This window comes from Pteropus vampyrus, unplaced genomic scaffold (assembly GCF_000151845.1).
Source record: "Pteropus vampyrus isolate Shadow unplaced genomic scaffold, Pvam_2.0 Scaffold99, whole genome shotgun sequence".
NCBI lineage: Eukaryota > Metazoa > Chordata > Mammalia > Chiroptera > Pteropodidae > Pteropus > Pteropus vampyrus.
Window position 1 is genome coordinate 3,216,115 of NW_011888880.1, and position 24,450 is coordinate 3,240,564.

Sequence of the window (24,450 nt, forward strand, 5' to 3'; positions counted from 1 at the left end):
GAGCACATTTTCTTGTGTCTTTTGACCATTATCATATGTTCTTCTGTAAAGTTTCTGTTGAAATCTTTAGCCCATTTTTTAATGTGTTGTTCATCTTCTTATATAGAGTTGTTAGTGTTCTTTATGTGTTCTGGATAAAAACTGTCAGATACATGATAGCTAATATTTTCTCTTAGTCTGTGATTTACCATTTCATTAATGATGTCTTTCAAAGAGTGAAAGTTTTAAATTTTGAACTCTGTCTAATCTATTTTTTCCTAAAAGTTTTATATTTTAGCAGTTAAATTTTGATATGATCCATTTTGAGTAAAATTTTTTATATGGTATGAAAGGTGAAGGCTCACTTTTTCTATTTCGATATCCAGTTAGTCCACCAGCATCTGTTGAAAGATTATTTTCTCCTCATTGAATCATCTTGGCACTTCTATAAAATAACCAATTGAACTTACGTACAGATTTATTGATGAACTCTCTAATCTGTTTCCTTGATCTGTGTGTCCATCCTATGCCAATACCACACTGTCTTAATTATTGTAACATTAAAATCATGAAATCAGGTAAAGTTCTCAAACATTATTCTTTTTAGTGATATCGTTTTGGTATTTAGGTCTTTTGCAGAATCATATAAATTTTAGAATTAGCTTGTCAATTTCTTTTAAAAAATCTGCTGGGATTTTGATTGAAATTGTGTTGAATGTGTAGATTAATTTGGAAAGAATTAGCGCTTTCAGAATATAGTCTTCCAATCCATGAAAATGGTATCTCTCTCCATTTATTTAGGTCTTCTTTAATTTCTCCCAACAGTGTTTTGTAGTTTTAATTGTAAAGCTCTTGCACATATTTTAAAATTTATCCCTAGGTATTTCATGTGTCTTGATGTGAATTATAAATGGTATTTATTTAAAATGTTCTTTACAACATTCCTGTATTATCCTTTTAAATGTAATGATACCTTTTCTCATTTCTGATATTATTAATTTATGTCTTCTCTCTTTGTTTTCTTGATCATCCTACCTAGAATTTTTACTTTTGTTTGTAATTTCAAAGAATTGGCTTTTGGCTTCATTGATTTTTCTGTATTAGTTGTCTATATTTCTATTTCATTAATTTCTGCTGTTATCTTTATTATTTCCTTCTGTTTGAATTTAATTTGCATTTATTTTTCTTGCTTCTTAAGGTGGAAGCTTAGATCATTTTCCTTATCTAATATAAGCAGTGAAAGCTATAAATTTCTAAATACTCTGTTACTGCATCACACCAATTTTCAAATGTTTCATTTTCATTTTTACTCAGTCCAATTATTTTCTAATTTCCCTTGTAATATTTCGTTTGACCCACAAGTTACTAAAAAGTATGTTTTTAATTTCCAAATATTTCAAAATTTTTAAAGACATCTTTCCTTCATTCTTTTCTAATTTAATTCCTTTGTGGCAGACAACATACTGAGGCTTGCTTTGTGGCCCAGAATATGGACTATTTTGGTGATCATTCCAAATGTTGTTAGGTGGAATGTTATTTAAGAATCAATTAGATCAATTTGGTTGCCTGTGTTGTACCAGTTTTTTATAACCTTACTGATCTACCATCGACTTATTTTATTAACTACTTAGAGGAGAATGTTGAAATATTTGTTATAATTATGGGTTTGTCTATTTCTCCTTTTACTTCTGTCACTTTGCTTCATGCATTTTGTAGGTGTTATTTGGTGCAGAAATATTGAGGATTGTTATGTTTTCTTGATGAACTGGTACTTTTTATCATTATGAAATTTTCCTGATCTATCTCTGGTAATATTTCCTGTCCTGAAGTCTATTTTGTTGTATGTTAATATAGCCACTCAAGTTTTTTATTTTGTTATTTGTGTTTGTATTGTATATATTTTCCCATCATTTCACTTTTAACTTTTATATACCTTTATATGTAGTGTGAAGAACCTTTGTATCTGTTGTTCCCTATGCCTGGCATGTTCTTTCCCTTGGTCTTGCACAGATTTCTTTCTCATCCTTTAGATCTTAGCATTAATGTCATTTGCTCAGTGGCCTTTCTTGATAACCTGATTTTTTCCATTCTGTCCTTCTACTTAATTCTTTCATAGCACCTTTCACAACCTTTCTGCTTATTTATTTTACTGACCATTCCCTCCCCTGTAATGTAAGCTACTTGAGGGCAGAGACCTTGTCTGCCTTATTTATCATGGTATCCCCAGTGCCTAGAATATGTTTCTCTAAGGGTCTAGAACAGTGCCTGGCACACATAATAGGTATATTTAAATAGATTAATTTGATGGAGAGGTTCAGGAAAAGCTACACAAGGGAGGTGGCACAGAATTAGAATTAAGTCTTAAAAAATAAGGATTTGGTTATTTAGATATTGGGGTGGCACAGAATTAAGTCTTAAATAATAAGGATTTGGTTATTTAAATATTGGCCATTAGAGTGAGTAATCAACAGTAATAAAGATATTTATTTGGTTATACATTTATCCTGGTTATACATTATTAACATGGCCTATGAATAATCATTGTAGGCAAAATAGCTTGGTCTTAATGTCATTGAGAAAAACTTCCTTTGGGATCATTTGGATGCTAGTATTTTTATCCAGTAGAATAAGACTTTAAAAGTAATAACAATAATGGAAATGAATCTTAGTAATTCTGATAATTAACAACTAACCAGATCTTTGAAGATATACTCATATATTTACTGAATATTTATTTGCCAAGCTTCGTGTTTAGAACCTGGGCTTACAAAAACCTTTAGGGAAAATACTCAGCTTGAATTTAAGATTGATGCCAATTTGGGACACTGGAATTGTCTACCATTCTCTCCCCAGGAAAGGTGAGCTTCTGTGCTTGGCCACTCTGTTCTGATTTCCCATGGGACAAATGTGGGACACTGTGCACAGCCCAGGTCTTCTCTACTTAATTAAAGACTCCAGGCTTTAATCCTATACTATCCATATAATATATCTGATAGAAGACTACCCATCTATCACAAAATTATAATATTGAGGCAAATACTGCAAAATCATAGGAAAGTTAAATCTGATGAACACAAATGCCCAATGGAAAAAAGTATATAGAACACTCTAAAATTAAAAATATTTTTGAATGAAGAATTAACACCATGAACTCCTTACATCCTTCATGATGTAAGTTGAAACAATTCACTGAATCATGCTTTCTTATTGGTCTTTTTATTTTAAACATCCACCCTGATCGTTCAATAGCATTTTAGATATTTTGAGAAATTCATTTATAGTGGAATACATATAATACTTATTTTCATATTCATCTACTGTTTACAGTAGTTATGGGATGAGCCAGGTAATAGGTCTGAATTTGCAAACAAGACCAGGGGTAACTTTTTTAGGGTCAGTAGATAGCTGTTTGGAAGTAGTTTTGAAAATAAGACCTCTGTTTATGGGAGAAAGAAGCCAATTCTTTGGGTCCCACTTAAATAAATTCTACCACAGTGCCAAACCAGAAACTGTGAAGTCATGGCGATGGCTCAGCTCATGGATGACTGTTTCTAGGAAGCTTTCTTTAGCCCCAGGCTGAGTTAGTGCTACCGTCATACTTACAAAAACAGAATTACATTGTTGTCTTGTTACTTGTTGACTACAGTTTTTTGAGCACTGGGACTGTATCTTTCTTTCCTCTGTTCTACACCAAGTAGTACAATGCTTGACAAATATGTAGGTGCCTAATACATATTTGAATGAATGAATATGGCATGATATGATAGAACATGACATGAACACAGCCAGCGCAAATTAGAGCAAGTTCAAGATCAAGGTGTTTCCCTAAGAAGGAGCAGCCCAGGAGAGAGTTCAAGTCTAGTCACAGTTACTAGAAACTCATTCGTTGGGAGATCAGAGTTAATAGGCAAAAAATCTAGTCTCTAAAGGGAAACATTTGATGGAAAAATAAAACAGGAAAAAGCATATGCTTCCTTCTCACAGAAACTTTTTTCTGTTGCTGAGGGATGGAGGCACGGGGGTATGGAGGAGAAAACTAGCCAAGGAGGCAGAAATATGCAAATAATACATTAAGAAGTAGAGATTCATAAACTAGTTTTACCAAATCCAGAACAGTTTTTAAAGTAACACATTTTACGGCTATTTCAATTACAATTTCATGTAAATATTTTTCAATTAATTTTTCTTTACACTACCTTCACATGCAGAAGTTGGTTGTCAACTGCGATAAGCTGATTAAGATTTTCCAGTATTTCTAAGTCTCTTATGTCATCAATATTATTATTGCTGATGTTCAATATAGAGAGAGATTTCTGTAAGGAAATAATTAGTATTAGAAAATAGTCTGATTAAAACCTTAGATAGGAACCAGAAATCCTAATCTGTGAAATATTTAAATTTATCGGTTCAGGCTGTTTTACTCTTTAAGCAAGAAAACAAAAAGCCATGGATATTCTGTTTCTATGTCATATTTTTTTCAGATGGAACTTTTAAAACTATAGTAATTGTGAGATAACTTACTATTTTTCATAAGTTTGATCAGGGTATAAGAGAAATTTATAGCAAAAAGAAGCCAAGAATCAAGAAGTAAAAAAGAAGATGCCCCAATAAACAAATGATAACATAATTTAGAAAATATGCTAATTTCAGCTTAAGCAAATTTCCTTTTGTGTTTAATTTTGCTAAGATTTGTACTTACATAGGAAGAAATTATTTTTATCTTAGTTTTTCTAAATAAGAAACATTAACCATGAAAGAATATCTGGTGTTTGTTTTTATCTTTATCTCTTTATATAATTTTTTCTTGACAATCCATACATTCAGAAACCACTTAGAGTAATAATTAATTAACAAGAATTTCAACATTAAGTATTAATAAGGACAAAATTTATATAATAGAGCAACACTAAATCAAAGCCATCTTAAAATCTAAGGCCCAGGAATCTCTGCCAAGATGGTGCCTACCCATGTAGGCATCCACACACAGCTGACATACATAGAAGACACTTCCCAACACTTTTTAAGACTTAAAGCTTGAAAAATTATGCCTTATATTTAGAATTTCAGAATCTGCTTGAATATAAGCAAAAATTGAGTAAGCAAAAATATTTTCAGTGGCTTTTTGTAGTAAACTAGCCATCCCCACAGTGGCGTCAGTCTGCTTGGATCAGGTGAGGTAGATTCTATGGGGAGAATAAAAGGGGTAGGCTAGAAATCAGGTCACTTCTTTCTTTTCCAACTTAAAGCACTGTTCTTTAAATGTTATGCATTTGGTTCAAACCTTATAGTCCTCCATTTCTAAGCCCTCCATAAATAAAACCAATGATATTTCCATTTCCTTCCCTTGCCCAGAATTGAAGGTAGTGTATCCTAACAAACCCTGAGGATTAGCAAAGCCTCCATGGCTCCCTCTGGCTTCTCAAGTCATTGTGACAGCTCCATGTGATGTGTCACTGGTTGTCAGGTAACTCCTGAAGCATCAAATCCAGTGCTTCCAGATCTACCTGCTTCTGGTGAGGCAAAGCTGTATGCATTGCAACCGACAGTCAAATCAGAATCCAGCAGGAAAGTGACTTATCATTGTAATGATTCTGTAGGTTGTTTAAAATCTGCCAAATAATTGTGCACGTCTCTTTCCTTAGGCTTTTTCCTAAAATTTAAAAATTCTAGTCATGATAATCACCAAAGTCCAAATTATGAATGAGTTAACATCTGTGTTAGAACTTCAAAGTTTCCATAACCTTTTAACATCCTTCTTTTGATCTTTCCAGTTGCCCTAAGTCAGGTATTATCCCCACTTTATAGCTACTGAGTCTCTGAGCAATTATGTTGGAAAAACTAGTTTTAGCCCTCAGATAAACTCTCAATTTGCTATATAAACATGCAGAGTATGTACAATGTCCAAATACACTTTCACCACTTTCCTGTTCCATTTTAACTGTCAAGCACTATATGCTATGTCAAAATACTCAAAATGTGGCCTTACTGCCAGAGAATGAAGAGTTCTTGGATCAAACAGAAGCTTTTCTCCAAGGGGAAGCCTCTGACTCTCAACATGAAGCTCTCTTAGTCCTTCTAATCCCTCTAAACCTTCTATGACGGCAATGTAGTTGCCTCCCAAATACCTGTAAAACATAAGATGTAATTTTAAATAGACATTCTGAGAACATTGTGGTCTGTAAACATGATAATTACAAAATTGTTAAGCTGTGTGAAAATTATACATGCAGAGTGTTTTCTTTATATTGAATCAATGAAAGGTTTATCTGTATGATTCTTTCACATAGTTTAGTCTAAGAATTAAGTTCAGGTTTTTTTTTTTTTTGAGAGAATTGGAATAATCTTTATTAAACTATCAGTGCTCTTCATATGTTGGAGTACAGAATAATCACCTGGGTTGCAGGTTTGAAAATGAAGATTTGTGGGCTTAACTCCTAGAGGTTCCGATTTGGCTCTCTGAGTTGGTCCCCAGCAAACTGCATTTTTAATAAGCACTTCCCACCTCACTCGGTCTGGGGAAATTGGATCTACCAGTCTTCATAGTTTAATTTAAATCATTATAGGCAGTAAATGCCTTTTTACAATAAAATCTACATCAGCATTATCAGTTCTATGACCCTGCTCTTTTGAGATGTATGATTCTGAAAGGCACAGAACTCATTTGGGTTCCATGGAACTTTTTTCACCAGTTAAGCCTGCTACATAAGGATGTTTTTGGATATTCCTATAAGCCTTTAAGACAACCTGCCCTGCTGCAAAAGGAAAGTATACCCGGCCTACTAAAATATAGAATGTTGGATATTACATTTGAAGCAATTTCTTTTGTACTTATAATACTAAAAGAATAAAGATTGAGGCCTGTTCCATAAAACTGCAGATAATAGAAATACCTCCATGCAAAAATATTACTGTAATGATGGCAATTACATTACTTAAAAAAAGCACTTACAGTTTTTCCAGTTTCTTTAATGACCTGAGGTTCTCTATACATGAAATATAATTGTTTTGTAGGTACAGGTGGGTCAGATTTGTGGCAAAATTCAAGTTAGTGATTTGACTGATACGGTTATCATACAAATATAAGACGCTAAGATTTTTGCAAAGAGAGAGGTTATCCTGAAAGGAAAACAAAAACAAGTCATATTTAAATTAATTCTCCTGAAAACTTAGTTTATTTTTAAAAAAGTTTTCACTTAATCATTCTGTAAATGTCCTTAAGGTTGATATAAAAGAACAGTATTTCTTTGTTCTTAGCATAGTCCAAACAAGACTAGAATGATTACAAAATTAGTTCTAGGTTTCAGTATTCTGTAACTGTATCAATAAAATTGCATTTATTAAGAAACATTTTCCCAGTGCATGAAATCTTTTCCAAGGAAAAGATTTTTCTTGGAAGCAGGCTCCTCTGGAAGTTGAAGCATTTAATAAATTATTCCTCCAACAGTATAAATCAGGGCTTAATCTCTCTGTAGGATTGGAAGTAAACTGTTGAGATTCATAATACTGAAAATTGGAAGTCATCTAGATATTCAAGAACAATGTATTAATAAACATTGTATTAATAAACATTAATAAATATGTTATCAAATAGAATACCATATAACCATTAAATATCCTTTAGTTTCTTTAGTAATATCTTGTAGATCTCATAATAAAATGAGCACAGTATTTTCAGTGACCCACTGTTGTGAATATATGCCTAGAAAAAAGACTGGAAGGACATTACCTACATGTTAATAGTGATTTTTTCTGCATGCTAGAATTACAAGTCAATCTCTTTCTTTTATCTGTATTTTATACAAATGAACACCAATTCCCTTTAAGATAAAATAATTTAATAATTCTAAAAGGCTGTCATTTCTTGTGTGGTGGTAGAGTCAGCCTAGACTAAGTAGGCAAGAGATAGAGTGAAGTTTTGCTCAAAAGTATCTCAGCTTTCATTAAGTAAGATCTTTTAAAATACAACCACATCTTGGGAACTTCAAGTTTACAAATTATTCTTATGTTAGTGTGAATTACTTTCCATCAGTTTGCTTTCCTCCAACAAAGGCCATCTACACTGAAGGAGCATTGATTTTTGAGGAGCCAAAGAATCTTAAATGGAGGCTCAGGAGAAAGCAGCTGGTACATGATGTGATGAAGTAGAGAGCTTTAGGCCACAAAAGAGAAATATGAGTTTTTGGCAATTGGATTCATGAGAGGAAGGCTCACCAAGAAACTGGAAAGAGATATAGAATGGGAGCTGGGTAGGGTCTCTGCAAAAAAACCCCAACTATCTTTATTGACAGTTTTGACTGGGGCTTTAGTGTTCATTCATTCATTCATTCATTCAACAAACATTTATTAAGCACTAAATATGAGTCAGGTACAGTATTGGATGGAGGGATTTAGGGTGATGTGAACAAAATAGAGATGACCCCTGCCCTCATGTAGCTTATATGTTTCTGAGAATTTTCTCCCATCTATAGTCTTGAGCATTTTACTGTAGAAATTGATACCAATACAGATGGCCTCAGGTAGCTTATATGTTTCTGAGAATTTTTCTCTCATCTATAGTCTTGAGCATTTTACTATAGAAATTGATACCAATACAAATGGCTTAAATGGATTATTGTTGCCTTTAAAGTTTCCAAAATTAACATCAAGAATTGGCTTAACACAGAGAAAATGTCGTTTCAGATTATATCCAAGTAAACAATATTGTCTAATATAACTGACAGATTATAACCCACATTTATCTAACCAGTTAAATTATGTGCAAAAAAAGATTTCACTGTTAAAGTTATGAAATATAGTATTTACATATTTAATTCCTAATATTTTGATATGTTAAAAAATTCATATTCCAAGGTTCTGTCATTATATATAAGTAATTATCTTTGAAATTATTTTCCAACATATACCTTTAAATCTTGTTTGCTACACTAAAGAGTATTTTAGAGGAACATCTATAAACACATTTATTTAACAGTCGCAATGGTATATTTTATAGAGACTTGATATTAATAAGTTTAACATCACAAGCAGGAAATTAAAATCAAATATAATATAAAGCTAGCTAATGAAAATAGAGTTAATAAGTATAATAAAAATATAGTTAAAAAGGTATGCCCTGACACCCAATTTCTAAATTTACATAGTTGATTATATAAAAATAAGAAATAATTTCAGAGTTCTTACAATTGCATCTATATTTCTATCTGAAAAATTTATATGAGTTATTTTCTTTAGGTACTGTGAAGTGGTTTCTTCTTTTCGGGGTTTAAGATTGCTGTTTTTGGCAATGAGATCCAAGGTCAGTCGAACCATGATTTCTCTATAAATCAAACTCTCAGCAATAGCTCTGTCCTGATGCCTTGCCAAGAAGCAGGTTTAGGTATTGTTTCATGCCCAATTTTCTAAAAATTTAAGAAAAGAAAGGAGTATTATGTGCACAGCAATTCAGGAAAAATTATTTTGACTTTTTTCTTATATAAAACTATTTGATAAACTAGTTCATAGACATTTTTAGAGGCATTTAAGTATTTTCCAAGTTTTATAGCCCTAAGTCTTTGTATAAAAAGTTTTTAAACACCAAAATTAATTAAATACACAATGCTAATTCACTTTTACTTTAAAATTTTTTCTTTCTCTAGTATTGAATTGATATTGTGGGTATCTTTTTTAAAATTTAATTTAAAAATTAAATTTATTGGGGTAACATTGGTTAATAACATTACATAAATTTCAGGTGTCCAACTTTATAATACAATATCTGTATACTCTATTGTGTGCTCACAGCTGATTCACTTTTACTTTAAAATTTTTTCTTTCTCTAGTATTGAATTGATATTGTGGGTATCTTTTTTAAAATTTAATTTAAAAATTAAATTTATTGAGGTAACATTGGTTAATAACATTACATAAATTTCAGGTGTCCAACTTTATAATACAATATCTGTATACTCTATTGTGTGCTCACAGCTGAAGTCTGGTCTCCTTCCAAAATCATATATTTGTCTCCCTTTACCCATTTTGTTCTCTCCCCACTCCTCTAGTAACTGCCATTCTGTTGTCCATATCTATAAGTTTTTGTTTGTTCATTTGTCGCTTTTTGTTTTATATCCCACATGTGAATAAAATCAGTTCCTGTGCTTTTCCTCTGACTTATTTCACTAGGTATAATATCTCAAGATCCATCCATGTTGTCGCAGATGGCAATAGTTCATCTTTTTATGGCTGAGTAGTATTCCACTGTATATATGTACCATATCTTCTTTATCTAATCGTCTGTCAAAAACACAGAATTTCTGTGTCTTGGCTATTGTAAATAATGCTTCAGGTGTTCCAATGCATGGATCCTAAAGGCATATTCGTGTATTGAGCAGGAGATCTTTTGTTATCATTGTCTGACTTATAAATTTGAGGTAAGAAACAAAGGAGTCTTCTTACTATTATGATGTTGATGTCACTAGCTGTGGGTACCTTTTAAAGTGTTGTTTTTTTCTCTCTTGGAGTTGAGAAGGACCTCAAGGAATATCATCTAGTATTCTCTCTTGAAGAAATAAGGCCCAGAGATTTGTCTCAAACTGCTCAAGCTAATGGCAGTTGAGAATGAGACCAGGTCTCCTGGGTCCTTTTTCCATAGTACCCATGGTGACCATATTTACTAACCCCCTAAATCAGAACAAATGGTGTGAAAACATTGAGGGTATATATAGGACAGTGGTGCAAAATACTTGAAAATGGGGCTGGCCTTGAAATTTTATTAAGGTACTACAAGTATAATCCATAAAGAGGTAACATAATGCAGTATTTCTTAATCTAGACAACCTGAAATCAAATTTTGGCTCCCAGTACTGCTCACTGGTTAGACAATCTTGGGCATGTTACCTCAGTTTCTTATAAAATTTGGATAATAATGGTTACCTACTTTCAAGGGATATTGTGAAGATTACATGAGATAATCATGCATAGAGTGTTCTGCACAGTGCCTGGTACATAGAGCAATAAATGTTTGCTATCTGTCATCATTCGTATTCTACTATTTTGTTCACAGATAGGGTGAACACTGTTCACCTCACTGTTTCACGTGGAATATGTTAGGGCCGTTAAGTAAGGGGAACATGCTATTAATAAAATATCGCTATATGTAAGATCCATATGTGGTCCATAAGTTTGAGATAACCCTTTTTTTTTTTTTTTTGTAGTCATTCAGGAAGGATAGCTATTTAAGTGCTACAATTCCCAGTTTCTCCAATTGTGCTTTATATTCTCTTATTAAAAATGTAAGCAAAAATACAGTTTAAAATTGAGCATTATTATTCCAATGTATCTGGAATTTTACCAACTGAATACCTCAATTTGTGTGGTATTCTGGACATGAAAGGTTATTGTTTACAGATCAAATTTCAAACACAACAATAATATTCTGAACAAAGTTTCTAATTCATAAAGCTAACTTTTCTTGATCTTGCCTTAAAAATATTTCACAAAATATATCAAAAGTGCAAAGAATAGCACACCCGTGAACCCACAGGCCAGGTTAAAATATAAAACATTACAAATACATTTAGAACCCCTCTATACCTTTCTTCTCTTCATTCTATTAAATTTATAGTTTTTCTTAAATTTAGACATCCCTATTCATGTCTTTACACTTTTACTACAGAAGTTTTTCTTAAATTTAGACATCCCTATTCATGTCTTTACACTTTTACTACAGATGTATGTATACTTAAACATCTATTGCTTTTTACATTTTTATGTAAATGGCATTATTTTGATTCCAGTTTTCTTATTTGCTTAATGTTTTATTTGTAAGATTCATCGGAGTTGATGTGTGCAGCTCTAGAATATTTGTATTGCTGTATAATATTCCATTGTAAGACGTTTATTCTGATGGTAGATCTTTGGGTGTTTTAAATTTTTTTTGCTTTTGCAATGTTGCATTTTATGGTTCTTGTACATATGTATGTCATCTTAGCACATTTGCAAAAGTCTCTTTAGGGTTTAAAATTAGGGATGGCTACTTCTGGGTTGCACATTTTAAAAATATAATTTCTTTGGCCCATATTTTAAATTTTAGAACGTTTTCTGGAAATATCAAATATCTTTTTTACACTAGTAACTGTGGTGAAATACACATCTTAAAGAGGTGATATACCATCCCCCCCGCTGTGGGTTTCTCTGTTGCAGCTGAGGCAGGAGACTGCTGTATAAGCGGCCATGCAGCAGTGACCCTGTACTATGAAGGATATGATGCCCTGTGGAGGTGACTTTGACCAATGGGAGACTGGAGCCACAAATGATTATTCTCCCTTCTCCTGTCACCTCTACCATGGACTTTTAGGAGACATAGCCAGTTCGAAAGTTCCTTCTGAAAACATGTTGCTGTCTTCTGGGTTACATACTCTTACATTTTCTCAGTCTCATTCTTTTTTCCCCTCTTTCCTGCTCCCTGAGATAACAACTCCAACCCCCCACCCCCACCCCCTCATCCCCCCGCCAAGGTGTTATCACATGAGTTTTTGCTTTAGGCTCTGATTTCTACCCTAGGCTAAAACAGAAATTTTGGATCATCTGAATCCTCGAGAGTTACCATGCTGTAAATGGATTTCGTCTCTAGGTTCCAGTGCACAAATTGGTGTTTCTAGGTAAATGAATTTCATTCTCTCAGATAATTAGAAAAGGAAAGAGGCAAACATAATATATAAATGATGTATTTTTTAAAACCAATGGCAGGCCAGTGGATCTTGGCAGCAAGCCCAAAGGAAAACTTTCTGGGGGCTTGAATCTGGAAAGGGAGAAAGTTGAACCAACCCATAACACAATAATAAAGCCCGGCCAGACCAGGAGTGTTAAAAGAACCTGCATCGTAGCAATCAAATCCACAAAAGAGGATTTAGTTTCATCAGAACACCACCATTTATCTTGTTAAGGTAATATTAATTTAAACTTCATTGGTACTGTAGATCATTTTAGAGAAATTATAAGCTTCAGAAGTTTAAACTGAACCTAGTTTGGATTTAGATACATTTTAGAACATTTTCATAAAAATAATAATGTTAACATTGTGGGGTGTCCCTGATATTCTTTTAAAAGAGGTTCATTATTTTGTAAAGTTTAAGAAACCGCTTTTTGATAATTTTCCCCTACTAGATATATGTTATTTCTAGGCTCCACTTGGCGGGATAGCTCTCTCTCTCCAGATCGCCAGTGGAGAACAGCTTAGAGCTGCTTCACAGGCGCTCTGGGGATCCATGCTGGTGGACCCCTTGGCTTTCACCCCCTGGGGCTCCTACTGGCTAGAGGCGGTGGACGTCTCCAAATTCAGTTGGTGTATTTCCCTTGGCTAGCCCCGGGCTCAGTGGCTTCCAGATGCTCTAAATCGCCGATGCGCTGACTTTCCCCTTTTCACACAGATCTGCGCCTTCAGATCCCGCTCCCTCAGCTGCGCGGCCACCCTTCCACCCGCGTCTCTCTCTAGGGCCATTTCCCAACCTTGCCTTATTTTAGCCATTTGTTTAAAATACAGACGTCCAGACTGTTTTTCTAGAAATTCTAGATGTCTAGAGATAAGGCTCAGGGATCTGCATTTTGACAAGTGCCCCAGGAAGCCTTACTGGCAGGCAAGTTTGAGAAGCCTGGCTCTAGGGTTTCCTCGGTCCCCACACATCTTCCCTGAAGGCACCTCACCTTGTGAGATGAGCCAGATCAGTAACTCAGGTTTGGTAAATTTCGCCTGTTCTTCAGCCGCGCTGCCGCGGTTGCCCAGCGACCAGACGCTCCTGGTCTGGCCGGGCTCACGGGAAATCTCGCGAGCTCTCAGGCAGCGCCCTCCTCTGTGCCGTCCCGGGCGTCTTGCTCTCTATGACGCCGGGGCCAGAGGTTGGTGGTACCCCATACTCGGGGTCTGAGTGAAGGCATTTAGGTTGATGAAGTCTCCCACATCGGCGTTTTAGTGTACCAACCAGTGGCCAGAACTTTTGGCAGGCCACCATTTCCCCCTGCTGGATTTACCTTGCAATCAGTTTTGAACGTTTCAGTGCCCCCCAAACCAACCACCTTTCTCCAATAACAGACCAGGAAACAGATAGTCTAAATAAAGTATAGCCCATACTTCGTCCTTTCCTCAGCTAAAATCCAGACTCCTTAGGGCGACATTTCGTTCATCATGACCAGCCTCACTGTTTGCTTCTTGGGCTCTATACTCCAGTATTCCAATCTGGCTCTTGGCCCAGTATGCCCTGTTCTAATAAATTTTGCTCTCTCGGAACCTCAGGATAGCAATAGGATACACTTTCTTTCCTCCTTAATTCTTAGTTTCTCTTTTAAGTTTAAAGGACTCAGCTTGGAATTAGCACACCCTTTCTGAAGTCTTTGTATGTACTCAGTCTTGTTAAGTGATGCTGCTTTCTGCCTCCAAACAACTAGACTTTATTAACTTCTTTAGCATAGCACTTATCATACTACTATATGTTTGTTACTCATATCCCCAATAACATGGTAAATTCTTTGAGGCCAAGGATTATGTCTTTTACCTTCCTATTCCTAGGACCTGGCAAAGTGCTTTGTGGATTAACTGTGTTTGTTAAATTAATAATTTATAAATGAAGGAGAAGAACAATAGAACAAGGAACTGACATTTGCAGTGGAAGGGCTGAGGCTCTTTAGGGATATGGTAAAGCGAGCAATCTGGATGTAATTGTGCAAGCTGGGAAACAGTGGGCAACAGTTGTGATCTTGTGGGGCAGGAGCATGCTGGAAAGGTTGTCATTGCTGCCCTTGAGCAAAGAAGCATCAGAGTAGAAGACTGTTAGAGTTACCAGGAAGCTTAGAGTCCATGTGGACAGTCCAACTCTGCAGATAAGGAAACTCTCACCCTAGAGAGAGGAAAGAAATATGTGGAAGGTCTCATATGAGGTGGCAGAGAGAGAATTTACCCTTGGGCTCCTGATTTCAAGCTCAGGTCCTCTTGTAAATTACTGATGGTTACAGTGAGTAGCCTAGAAAGAGGGACACAGGAATGGGGACAGATGAACCCTAACCCCATTCAAGATTTTGTTGCTTAAGTCCAGTTGTGAGGCAGTTTTGGCCTGTGTTAGGGGTGAAGGCAAGGAATGAACAAATTTAGGCATTTTGAAGCATGAGTTAACGGAAAGAGGCTGGATAGGATAAAGGGAGGGAGAAGTTAAAGATAACTACTGGGTGTTAGCTAGGATAAAGGAACAATACCAGAGAATGAGGAGAGGTAGCAAAAAATTTGAAAGGAAGTGGGTAAGTTTGGTTCACACATGTGTGGGACGAGATAGGTTTAATAGTTTCCAGACTATAACTAATCATTGAAACCATGAGGTCATAAATGGTTGTGAGGGAAAAGAGGCATACGGCAAGTCAATAACCATGCCAACTACTTTGGATGGAAGAGGGAAGCAAAGCTGGTTAAGATATCAGAGAAAGGTTCTTTGGAAGTGAGATTTGTTCTGAGAACAAATAATAATTTAGTGATTCAGAAACTAGTAATTTAGATTTAGACTCCAGAGAAAGTGTTTAAGGAACGAGTTACTGACAGAATAAAAAGCTACGGAAGGATATAAAGAAGTAAAAGAACAATCAAAATAACATGGCTAGAACACTACAGCACAAATCAGATGCCCTTCTTGACTGTTTTATAGGTCATTCATTTGGGAACAATAGCTTTAGCAACGTATGCAGGGCTCTCCCATTGCTCTGTGTAGCATTCAGTTAACCTGCTTGTAACATTACTTTGCTAGAAACGTGTTTAGCAGTGCTTCATTGAAAATCAATTACTCTGTTAATCTTTGTTTTATAACAGTTTCATTATAGAAAGGAGTATGATCTCATTTTCGGTAAAATTACATACACATTTAAATGTCTAAAAAGATATATATCTGTATATATAGACATATACATATATATGTCTATATCTCTACAGTATAAACTTAGATGTAGATCTATAGATCTATACTTGTATCTAGATCTATATACCAAAATATTTAATAGTGGCTATTTTTGGTGGTGAGATTATAAATGCTTATTTCTCTTACTTTAGTAATTGGGTTTTAAAAAATGAGAAAATTATATTCTGAAAGTTCATTTTTAGAGTCTGCTCTTTGTGGATTTGAAAATCTCTTTGCGACTGCTGGTATTTAAAATAGTTTAAAATGGTTGAATTACTAATTAATTTTTTTGATGCAACAGGTTAAGTTTAAAAGAAAGTATTTTCTCATTAAGATGTGAAATATAATTCCTGTCTAGTGGCACACAGTGTTAAACAGTCATCTGTGTATTTTCCTATGTGGCAGAAATTTGGCAGACTACAAGAAATACTTGTTTTCAGTGCCACATTTCTAAGTTCAGTGTAAAGTAGTCTAAGAGTTACACTTTGACAGATGTTGGGAAATTTCTATTTGTAAAAAAAATGTGAAGTCTTGAGAATCATTTTAAAAGGCACTCTCGGAAGAATCGTGCTAAAAAGTTCACTTTTAAAAGTCTCCCCTAGAGTTTTCAAGTAACTTTAAACAGAAGCACATTTATTTCAAAAATTGTTCTACATATCTTTGTACATTTTTTTGTATTTTTTTGACCTTCTAGAGTACATACTACACAGCCCTATATGAAGCACTAAGCAAACCCTTTAATGTTTAGTTACTTTCATTGAGAAACCAGCGTTTTAAAGGACCCAGACATGTATATCATCACATAACTCTATACAGAAAAATTTACTTTTATTGGAGTTAACTCCTCTTTTTGTCCTAACCTTGTAGATTGGTAAATATTAGCGAGTATGGTAGGCAGACTTCTAAGATGGCCTCAGTGATCTCACTTCCTGGTATTCATGCCCTTGTGTAATCTCCTACCCTTGAATGTGGCCTGGATTTAATGACTTGTACTCACCAATAGAATAAGGCAAAATTGATGACATGTTAATTCTGCAATTTGGTTACAAAAGATTTTGCATCTGTCTTGCCAGCAGACTATTGTATTTTTAGCTTGTGCTTGTTGATAGAGCAAGCTGTCATTAGGAGAGCCTCACTTGGCAAGGAACTGAGGGTGGCCTCTAGCCAAAAGCTGGCGAGGAACTGGGAGCCTCAGTCTAACAAGATACCAAATGCCAGCAACTACTGTTTAAGCTTGGAAGTTGATCCATCCCCAGGTGAGCTTTCAGATGAAATGCCATCCCTGGCCAACACCTTGATTATAGCCTTGTGAGAGACTCTGAAGCACAGGACCCAAATTCCTGGCCCATGAAATCTGTGAAATAATCAATGTGTGTTGTTTTAAGCCACTAAGTTTTGGGATAATTTGTTATGCAGCAATAAAAAACTAATACAGGGAGCAATGGAAAATTCCCTCAAGGAGGGAAGATTTACTTAGAAATTTGGGACATGATTCCTATTTTCGTAGGACATTCTGAGTGGAGCTCAGAGACAAATGAAAGTCACTGTAGGAGGTTGTGGCTTAGCTGAAATGAAAATTGTTTTCCTTTCTTTTTTCTTTTTCTTTTTTTTTGGTGCTGAAACCCGGGATCGAACTAGGGACCTTTTAGATTTTCAGTGAAAGATTTCTTAACAAGGATCCATTTATAGAGGGATATAGATACAGAGGGAACCCTTTGGTTTATGGAGGAAGCAGTATACATTCAAAGTATTAATCCTGATTTCTATAATCTGGGGATAGTCACTTAACTGAGAACTTCATGGTCTTTTAATGCCATTATGTATTTAATATGGGCACCAATAATAAATACTTTTTTAAAAACTTAGTAACTAATTTATGTCCCTTATTAAATACAGTAATGTTATTACATAGGTTATACATAAAATAATCCAAATTATTTCTCCCAAGTTCCAGATAAATCCATCCAACTGGCTGCTAGATATTCATTCCATCTGGGTATGAATTCCTAGAAGAAGTAGAAAATGAACTTGTAAAAACTGAACTCATTTCTATCCTGCACAAATCTGACCTGTCTCCTCTAGTTTCTGTATTTCCCACAGTCCACCCTGCTACCCAAAGCAGGGTACTCTCTCACCTACTAGTACCCCCATATTCGGTCACCAAATCTTAGAAACTTTCAAATCCAGCTGTCTCTGCACTGCCCCCTTCACTACTAAGAATGGATGTGAAAGGACTTTGTCAAGTTCTACTTATTTTTTAATGTTCTCCTAATTTAATACACAAAGAATTTCTCAAGTTCTATTCTAAAACTTCTATGATGTTTAATACACATTAAAATTCTTTAATACACATTCTAAATTCTTTAGAACTTTTTTCTAAAAGCGACACTTCCACCCTCCACTATAGTCACATTGTAATATATATAACATGTATGGGATGTGACTGTAAGGGATGTAAGCTGAAAATTAGTTTCATTACTTAAAGTCACACTTACATCATACAGTTAATATATCTTAGAGTAGAACTGTTTTTTGAAAAAGATTTTTGCAAACATCGTCACTGATTTTCTAATTAAGTAATGTTTTATCTTTATCTCTGAAACATCTATTGTCCACAGTCTAACAATTCAGTTTCAATCTTTCATGGAACATTTATAAGAAAGGGACTTACAATTTTAGAAAAGTTTAAATTTCAGTAATAGTTCATTGCTTAATTGTCTTTAGAACCAGGGGTGGGAACCTCTGTCTTCTAATGGAGAACCAAGACTTTGCTTAAGTTTATCAGGCCAATAATAAGTTCAGCAAAAGTTTAATTAGTTGGTGATGGATTGAGGTTAAGAGTGAAACTCAACAATGTAATATACTCTATTTGTGTGTCTTTCAAAATAATTTATTAAAGTCCGTAAAAACATCTTGTATATCTGTATACCTGTATGTAATTGCTTTATTTGGTGGGGCTTTTGTCTTCCAGTTTTGGTCAACTTGTTTGAAAAAGAGTTTCACTCCTTCGTGATTGTTTTTGACAATGGCTGGTGCTTTTTTTTAACTAGTGTATGGCCTGTTGCATATTTCTGTAATGGTGACCCTTGATTGAACAATTAAAAAAAGAAGCATTTTTTCACTCTTCCTTTAAATCTGTTAAGAAGTTTGGGAAACTTCTTAAAATATAATACTCATTTTATAATGATCTGACACTGCAACAAAAGTCAGTGTCCTGTAAAAAGACATGAACACATTTTATCTTGTCATTCTAAAACGCATATTGTTAATGTTTCTTAAAAACAAATTGAAATGTTTACTGCATTTCTCTCTTCATTGAACAGATATTTACACAATGCCTACCATGTGCCGTTGTTCAAGGTGCTGGGGATGCAGAAGTTAGTTAGACCAAGTCTTCACCCGCATGGAGTTTATGTTCTAGTAAGAGGAGACTAGTAAGTGAAAAAGAAATATATCAATGTAAATATATCAATGACCAAGATAATTTCGAATTGTGGTACGTCCTGTGAAGGAAATAAATAGAGTGACACTGGGGTATAGAAGTGGAGAGGAAGGAGGGAAGAGGAGAGGTGTTTCCTTGAGACGAGGGAGACAGGCAAGGCCTCTCTGAGGAGTAGAACTTGAACTGAGACTCGAAGAATGAGCCAGGCTTGTGAGAGTCAATGAGGAAGTGTTCCAGGTGCAGGAAGCAGCCAGTCTGAGAGCTTGGAGAGGGGGAAGAGCTGGATGAGCATAAGGGTGCAGGGGACAGTGTGGATGAAGCATAGTGAGGAGGCAGAGAATAGAATGAGAGGAAAATGGACAGATCAGTCTGTAGGCCACAGTGAAAATTTTGGATTTTGCTATATCACAGTATTTAACTTTTAAGGCAGTATATACATTTTCCTTTTGTTAATAGGAAAAAACTAATTTTACTATATTTAGATTTTGGAGCAGAGAACAGTTGCCACTTTAAGTTGAAATTCAAAATCCTAATTGAAATGTAATGTTCTTGTAGTGAGATATTAATGCGATGAGTATAGTATTCTCAAAGATACTCTTAGAAATCTGGTAGCAGGAGCCTGAGAACTAGAAAATATAATTTCTACTTGTGCTTCAAAATCTCATATTTAATGTAGATTTTGTTTCAGTTTTGATCTTTGCCGAAATAGGTAAAACACTTGCTAATAAATTATTTTTAGGTCTTGGGATAATTAAAAGCCCATAGTGTTGATGTCTGTCTAAATGAATTGCCATTTCAATAGTTCATAGTTCCTTAGTTTTAAGTGATATAATGTTTGACCTTAAATATTAAGACTAGTTAGAAAGTTTAAAAATAATGTTCTCTAAAAAGTGGTGATCATGTATAATTAAGTCTCACATGGGTAGCATATCACATTAACTTCAGATAGTTGTAATTATTCAACATGGTGTGTACTCATACATAAGATTATAAATTGATTTCTTATTTAGTTTAATTTGTGTCATTTAAGCCCAGAATCTTCAGATAATAGCCTCAAATTTACTGGAAACATGTAAGAAATGATACATGGATTACATAAGAGATGAAGTAAAATATTAAAACTAAACTCATACATACATGTTTTAAAAGACTTATTTAGTATCATTGATAATACAAATAATGAGTTGAATATGGAGTATGAAGTAGCAAATTCTAGGAACAAAAATGAATTATTTAAATTAAGCATTTATTTAGAGTTTGGCTTATACCAACTAATTTTTCAGGAAGGTTAGTAGTTTTAAGTAATAACTATTAATGGTAAACATATTCATAGTTATATGACATTTATAATTCTCTAGAATCTAACATAAAGGTCACAGATCTCTAGTATAGACAATATACTTCTTTTTGCATATGCCTCTTAGGTTATGAAAGTACAACTGTAGTTCATCAAAATGTGCCCCAAGGCACAATACTATTTTACTCAATCATTAGAAAGTTTAGCATAATTGCTCAGTATAATCCAAAGAAAATATGAGCACTGACATCAGGGACTCTCCAATTTGTTAGGCAATTGTTCCATAATTTTTGGCACCAAGATAGTCCACATGTTGAAAAAGCAATTAATCATTGGTGTTAGTTATCAAGCTATGATTTTAGCTGTTTCCTCCCAAATTTGACCTGAAATGACAGAGTTCCGTATTTCATTTTTGTAATATTCTGATTTTTGAGATCAAAAGTTTAAGTATGCCAATCTGGTTACAGTTGACCTGCATTTTGTGTTATTAGTTTTCTAAAATAAGTAGATCTTAATATTTACAAAGATGAATGGTATTTCTTCTACTACTATTTGGATAAAGGTTTAGTAACTTTTAGAAATTTACAGACTGATTACCTCAGAGGAAGTTACTTGAAATCCTTAAACTAGCATTTTGGCCCCAAGAAGGTAAATTTATTTCCTGTTGGAACTTGTATTGAAAACAGGCAAAAACGAGAGAACAATTAGATTTTTAATTTTCTAACTCGTATTTTGCAAACAATGACATAGATAAATCAGTTATTAAACAGTGAATGAAATAATTACATCATAATTTGAACATAATCATCTTTTGCTTTTTTTAATATAAGGCTGAACAACAAAAAAAAAAGAGCTGTCATTCTCTGTAGTACATTTTCCTATCTTTAAAAATCACCCCATCCTCAGAACAAAAAAGCCCCCCACATTGCTCACCAATGTATATCTTTGGAGTTTATAGTTAAAACAATCCAGAAATACAGAAAGAAACCTTGGAACTCAACAGTCTGTTCAGTTCAGTTTATTCAGCTACATGTGGTGGATACAGTGCAGACTTAGCAATATAAATGAACTCTTCCCTGCATGCATGACTTATGCATCTGTACCTCATCACTCAGAACAGTTTTTGGAAACTGAACCTCTGCAATATGTAGCACTCCAACTCCTAAATAGTTTCTCTGATTCATTGTAAAGTTACTTATGCTCCTGCCTTTCTGTGTTTATTTTCAAGTGGCTGTACTATTGGGCAGTTTATTATTCTATTGCGCAATGCAGTGATTTTTCAAAATTCTGAATACTAGGTAGTCATACTAATTTGTGACAACCATCTTCAGACTAGATCCCTCAAATGGAGCATGTGATGTTTGGTCTGAAAGCTTATTTTCCAAATTAAGAAACAATGGAGCACAAACGGTTTCTCTCCCTCGTTGGCTCTTCTTTCTTGGCTGTGCTACGGATTTCAAAATAACAACTTGTGTGGTGTTTTATTGTTAATCAATAAATAAAACATGTAGAATTTAGTGCTCATATAACTGGACAATGTAACATGAAAATGGTACTAAATGCATGTATTCGCAAGAGTTTATATAAGTTAATGTTGTTGAATTGTTTGGAACTAGGACCTTGAGACAGTAAAACAATCTGGAAAAACTGGGACAGCCTTGATTCTGGATTCTCGCTGTATCCTTAACTGGTTGCAATCCTCATTCCATATCCATGAGTTCTCTCTCCATCTCTTCTCTAGCCTATGCTTCTGGCTCATTTTACTACTTGGACATTAGATTAAGTTTTTGATGACGATTGACATTTCCTGTATATTATCACCAAAAAGCTTGAGAAATTATCTCTGAAAAAAGTTGAAACTGAACAAAAAACAGACTTCACTTAGAAAATGGCCTTTTCAGCTCCCAAATAGCTCAAGGCTGTAAGATAATACTTTGCAGGAAAAGGTAACCCCAATTCATTAGTTTCTGAATGATGGCTGCAAATTGAACCCTGATTTCCTAAAAGCTCAGTAAAATAAATTGGGGCACTTATACCAAAAGTGATTATGATAATACATTAGAACTTAAAGATATCCTTTAAAAATATTTGTAAAGGATCTTGCTTTTTGATGAAGTAACTACATTTACAATAAAACACAAATGTTCCTTTCTAGGGCTATTTTTGCCTGGGCTGGGCCAATGAGTAGAGGGGATATTGTTGGTTGTCTCTGTAGTATCCATTTCACTTCTCGATATATAGTAGTTATGCATAGTGGGTATCCCTTACCCTACTTTCAGCTCCATGGGTGGCCCTTAATTGGTATAAAGCAATCACTATGTATAATCCCAAGGGTGGACTCACAACTCAAGTTAGACCAATCAGAGTGAAGTGGGAACCTATTTTGACAATTATGAGCAGCTATTTCCCCCTAACTGGATGGTGCAGTGTGCAGCCAGTTTGGGGAATCAGCTTTAGGTTTAAGTCAACGTGTGGAGGGTGAAGCTATAATAGGAAGCTTAATCCAGCTGTACCTAAAACAAATTTGTACCCTGGAGTTAGGTGACTCAACAAAGTCATTTTTTTTAAAGCACTGTGTACGTGTGTTTGTCTGTCTCAAACAAGGCATCATAACTGAAATACTGAAACTTATCAAAATAAATCCAATGAAGTTAGAACTAAAAAGCTTGCTTTTCCTGGTAATTCTCTCTGTTGTTACCATAGGTATTTTCCATCACACCAAGGTGTAATTGATTAGGTCACCAACATCAAATTAAATGTGGATAACTACATTCTAGTCTTGGAATGAAAACTGCCAGTATGTTTTCATGGTGACTTCAGTGACTCCTTACTCTTTCCATTCAAAACCTTAACCATTCAATCATGTCTGCCAGAGAGACCTCAATGAGCTTGTCAGAGGTTCCTAATTAAATGATTCAACATGGTGTCGGTGTCACAGAAGGCTATGGCAGTAAATACAGATTTTGGCTGCTTGTTGGGGAGAGTCATGATTTTTTAAAAAGGGCACAGAAATGGAGGTCAGGTTGAACCATATGAAACCGGGGGTGCCTGCTTTTATTTAAAAGGATATAAAACGAGACCAAATGCTAATGTCATCAACTGTGTGAGCAAGTATTTGGATACTAGTGTTAATTGGCTTTCTCATCTTACCAAAGACCACTTCATTGCTAAACCTAATGGAATACTTTTAGGCTTTGTTTTCTTTGACCTGTTGGCAGCATGTGAAGTCACTGGTAAATCACTTTCCTTACTTCTCTGCTCCTGTGGTCTTCTCTTTCTCTGCTATTTTAAAAGTTTGGTTTCCTTAATTTGTCTTAGGCTCTTCTTACTCTTTATTTTCCTAGGTCACGTCATCCAGTCCTCTACCCCAAACCTCTCGAGCGCTCTTAGACACAGCAATCTAGTAAATTTGTGCTGTTTAAGACTCAACTCCTCATTGCCATTGGATAGTCCAAAAGGCTCCTTATCTTACCAATTAAAGTCATCTCTTGCCACTTCCCACGTTCTGCTCAACACTCAAGTCTGAATCTCAGTCCTCATTCTCTCTGCCTCTGGCCTTTCACACATTGCTGTACTCTCTGCCTGTAAAAGTAATTGCATCCCCATTACGCTTTTCCTGGCCAGTCGTCCTATCTTTAAAATTTCAGCTTAACGTCAGGTACTCCCTTCAGGAAGCCTACCTGGGCAACTCCTTACTGGGGCAGGTATTTTTCCCCCAAGTTCCTTAGCACACTTTACTTCTCCCTGCTGTGAAGGGAGTTTCTTAGCTTTGGCCTCCACAGTAAGTTCTGTGGGGATAGTGGCCATGTCTACCTTGTTCAAAATATCTG

General features: G+C 34.9%; 1 protein-coding gene across 3 annotated transcripts in view; it reads right to left on the reverse strand.

The window, feature by feature from the left end:
- The window catches only part of PPP1R42 (protein phosphatase 1 regulatory subunit 42), a 40,053-nt gene extending 25,746 nt beyond the window's left edge, over positions 1-14,307 (reverse strand). Inside the window, exons 1-5 of one of the 3 annotated variants that reach the window (XM_011364614.2) lie at positions 13,657-14,307; positions 9,160-9,377; positions 6,929-7,095; positions 5,966-6,104; positions 4,176-4,292 (exon numbers count right to left, since the gene is read on the reverse strand). In XM_011364614.2, coding sequence (XP_011362916.1) covers positions 4,176-4,292; positions 5,966-6,104; positions 6,929-7,095; positions 9,160-9,288 — 552 coding nt within the window. In that variant the 5' untranslated portion in view covers positions 9,289-9,377; positions 13,657-14,307. The remainder of the gene's footprint in view (positions 1-4,175; positions 4,293-5,965; positions 6,105-6,928; positions 7,096-9,159; positions 9,378-13,656) is intronic. The other 2 variants (XM_023533286.1, XM_023533285.1) reach the window with 2 other exon arrangements.
- Positions 14,308-24,450: the final 10,143 nt, after the last annotated feature.